Source organism: Perognathus longimembris, chromosome 10 (assembly GCF_023159225.1).
Source record: "Perognathus longimembris pacificus isolate PPM17 chromosome 10, ASM2315922v1, whole genome shotgun sequence".
NCBI lineage: Eukaryota > Metazoa > Chordata > Mammalia > Rodentia > Heteromyidae > Perognathus > Perognathus longimembris.
The window spans coordinates 20,984,469-20,988,402 of record NC_063170.1 but is presented as its reverse complement, the minus strand read 5'-3'; the positions used below and the strand labels follow the sequence as shown (position 1 = coordinate 20,988,402).

At 48.3% G+C, this 3,934-nt stretch overlaps 1 protein-coding gene across 1 annotated transcript; it reads left to right on the top strand.

Moving 5' to 3' along the window:
* Nucleotides 1–411: 411 nt before the first annotated feature.
* On the top strand, nt 412–2,079 carry LOC125358427 (adiponectin receptor protein 1-like). Its single transcript, XM_048355550.1, has 2 exons — nt 412–457; nt 562–2,079. Exon 2 carries the CDS (start codon nt 664–666, stop codon nt 1,789–1,791), a length of 1,128 nt encoding a protein of 375 aa, XP_048211507.1. The 5' UTR covers nt 412–457; nt 562–663; the 3' UTR covers nt 1,792–2,079.
* The last annotated feature ends 1,855 nt before the right edge of the window (nt 2,080–3,934 follow it).

Genomic DNA, 3,934 nt, shown 5'->3' with positions numbered 1-3,934 from the left:
TTGCTTTGTATTTGTGTTTTGTTTTGCCTTTTTTTTTTTTTTTGGTAGTGCTGTATTTTTTTTAACTCAGAGCCTCATGCTTGCTAGACTAGCACTCTCCCATTTAATGCATACCTACAACCCAGTTTTTTTGCTGGTTAATTTTAAGATGAGAGCGTTCTCAAACTTTCCTACCTGGTCTAGCCTTGAACCAGTATCTTTCCTCTCTCAGTACCTTGAGTGGTTAGGATTACAGGAGTGAACCATCAGACACGGATGGGGCTTGAACTAAGGGCCTGGATGCTATCCTTGAATTTTCGTGCTCAAAGCTAGTGCTCTGGTGGTCGCTCGCGCCTTCCGGCGCGGGGAGGGCGCTGACGATCCGGGGCCGCTCTCCGCAGGCCGCCTCCAGCGCCGCGGGATGTAGCGCGGGGGACCGCGGCCCCCAGTAGAGCCAGCCCGCCTGCCCGCCCGCCCAGCTACTTAGAAGACGGGCTGGAGGAGCCAGCGGCGAACCGGAGGCCGCCTGCCTGTTTGGTAAATCCAGAGAAGAAGACGGCATCGGCTGGTCCCGTTTCTGAGCCGAGTGTCTGCCATCACCGGGAGATCTCTGCCCTTTGGGGCTGAGAGACCCCAACCTTCTCCCAAGCTGAAGCTGCGGGGTATTGTTGAAGTACCAGCCAGATGTCTTCCCACAAAGGATCTGTGGCAGCACTGGGCAATGGGGCTCCTACCAGTAACAGGGACACTGACACAGTGGAGCTGGCTGAACTGGGACCCCTGCTGACAGAGAAGGGTAAGAGGGTAGCTGTGACCCTAACCGAAGCTGAAGAAGAGCAAACATGCCCAGTGCCCCAGGAAGAAGAGGAGGAGGTACAGGTACTGACCCTTCCCCTGCAGGCCCACCACGCCATGGAGAAGATGGAGGAGCTCGTGTATAAGGTTTGGGAGGGGCGTTGGCGGGTCATTCCATATGATGTGCTTCTTGACTGGCTGAAGGATAATGACTACTTGCTCCACCGCCATAGACCACCTATGCCCTCCTTTCGGGCCTGCTTCAAGAGCATCTTCCGCATCCACACAGAAACCGGCAACATCTGGACACATCTACTTGGTTTTGTGCTGTTTCTCTTTTTGGGCATCTTGACCATGCTCAGACCAAATATGTACTTCATGGCCCCTCTTCAGGAGAAGGTGGTGTTTGGGATGTTCTTTTTGGGTGCAGTGCTCTGCCTCAGCTTCTCCTGGCTCTTTCACACGGTGTATTGTCATTCAGAGAAAGTCTCTCGGACTTTTTCCAAATTGGACTATTCAGGGATTGCTCTACTGATCATGGGGAGCTTTGTTCCCTGGCTCTATTACTCCTTCTACTGCTCCCCACAGCCTCGGCTCATCTACCTCTCCATCGTCTGTGTCCTGGGCATTTCTGCCACCATTGTGGCACAGTGGGACTGGTTTGCCACTCCTAAGCACCGGCAGACAAGAGCAGGAGTGTTCCTGGGACTTGGCTTGAGCGGCATCGTGCCCACCATGCACTTCACCATTGCAGAGGGCTTTGTCAAGGCCACCACAGTGGGCCAGATGGGCTGGTTCTTCCTAATGGCTGTGATGTACATCACGGGAGCCAGCCTTTATGCTGCTCGGATTCCTGAACGTTTCTTTCCTGGGAAATTTGACATATGGTTCCAGTCTCATCAGATTTTCCACGTCCTGGTGGTGGCAGCAGCTTTTGTCCACTTCTACGGGGTCTCCAACCTTCAAGAATTCCGTTATGGCCTAGAAGGTGGCTGTACTGATGACTCCCTTCTCTGAACCTTCCCACCTGAGCGGTGGGGGAGGACCTTCCCAAGTGCTTTTAAAAATCACTTCACTGAAGTGAGAGGAAGTCTGCGTTGTCTGTTTTTAGAAGAAACCTCAAAGAGAATCGAGTACCAGTCAAGCTTCAGCTCACTTTCACAGCCACTGGGCCACAAACTTTGCATTTCATTCCCCACTGAGGAGGGTGGGACGGCTGCCCTCTTCCAGGCAACTACTGGTCCCTCACAGAGGCAGGACTTGGATGCTCATGTTGAGATTTTACCCCTTCCTCCAGCCATTTTGGAAAAAAGATATAGACTGGGACTCTTCGGAAATTCTGGGTATTTTTCTGGAAGAAAATGTCCCTCCCTTACCTCCATCCTTACTTTGTAACCTTGGCTTATACCAGGCCATCCATTTTTGTAGCACACTTTTCAGAACAATTCTAACTTGGTCCCACCTTTCTAGGGCCTAGTGCTGCTTACAGCAGGAAGAATGAAGCCACCAACTTTTCTGTAGCCAGGCTAATCATGAGTGTATGTCCAGGCTTCAGATAACTTGAGTCTTAGTTTTGTTTTGTTTTTTTCTTGGCAGAGTAATGTAAACTTAAAATGGGGAAAGATATTTAATATTTAATACTAAGCTTTAAAAGGAACCTGCTATCATTACTATGTATCTTGATGCAAAGACTATGGTGATAATAAAAGAAAGTACAGAGACAAAAAAAAAATGCTAGTGCTCTACCACTTGAGCCAGAGCTCCACTTCCATATTTTTTGGTAGTTAGTTGGAGAAAGAGTCTCACAGGAGCTGGGAATATGGCCTAGTGGCAAGAGTGCTCACCTCATATACATGAAGCCCTGGGTTCAATTCCTTAGTACCACATATATAGAAAAGGCCAGAAGTGGCACTGTGGCTCAAGTGGCAGAGTGCTAGCCTTGAGCAAAAAGCAGCCAGGGACAGTGCTCAGGCCCTGACTCCAAGCCCAGGACTGGCAAAAAAAAAAGTCTCACAGACTTTCCTGCTGGGCTAGCTTTGAACCATGATCTTTAGATTTCAGCCTTCTGAGTAGCTAGGATTACAGGCATGAGCCACCAGCACCCTGCTCAGGTTTTTAAAATTAGTATTATTATTATGTTTTTATGTATAGGTACCAGGGCTTGTACTGAGGGACTTATGCTCTTGCTTCTTTGATTTTTCTGTACACATCAGGTCCTCTACCACTGGACCCACACTTCCTGTTCAGTTTTTTACTGGTTATTTGTAGATAGAGTCTCTTGTATTTTTTTTTCTGCCAGAACTGGCCTAGAACTATAATTCTCAGATCTCAGCCTCCTGAATAGCTAGAATTATATGTGTCAACCACCAGCATCCAGCATGTCTTTTGTTTTTGTTTTTGTTTTTTGCCAGTCCTGGGGCTTGAACTCCAGTTGAGCACTGTCCCTGAGCTTCTTTGCTCAAGGCTAGCACTTGAGCTAGAGTGCCACTTGTGGCTTTTTCTGTGTATGTGGTACTGAGGAATTGAACCCAGGGCTTCATGCATGCTAGGCAAGCACTCTACCACTACGCCACATTCTCAGCCCCAGTAGATTATTGTTTACCTGGGAAGAAGGTCTAAAGCCCTTCCAAAGGGCCCCTGGAACCCCACCAACAGGGTTACAAAATGACTTCTCCTAAGAAATATTTATTTGGTAAATGACAGCTTAAGCTGTTTCTCAAGCTTTTGCATGTCCTTGGGGGTGAATGCTTGTCCTTGATTTTCTGATGCCATCTTGAGGTCAAGAGCTGAGACCCAGAAAATGGCCAGCACAACAGAATGGATTTGAGGGTATCCTTTTAGGCCCTGTGCGCAAGAGAACTAGACCAGTCTAACCTGAACTAGAATGCCCTTCTGATGCTACACATGGTTTCCCAAAATTGAGAAATATTTGATGAAATGATTGAGTTTTGAGCTTATCATTCATTTGGGGCTTTAAGCAACATTATACTGTCAATTTTCCAAGGGGGAAACAATTCCTGGCACAGGTGGTGAGGAGAGGAAAGCCAGCTAGCACAGGTGTAGAACACTCCCTTTATTTCCCCTCACTTATCTGATTAGACCAGGCCCTCCAAGGCATGGATGCCTATTCCAGGGCATGACCAAGATCTGGGGCACACTA

Excerpts from the sequence above, each read along its gene's own strand:
- LOC125358427 (XM_048355550.1), top strand. The coding sequence starts at position 664 with ATGTCTTCCCACAAAGGATCTGTGGCAGCACTGGGCAATGGGGCTCCT.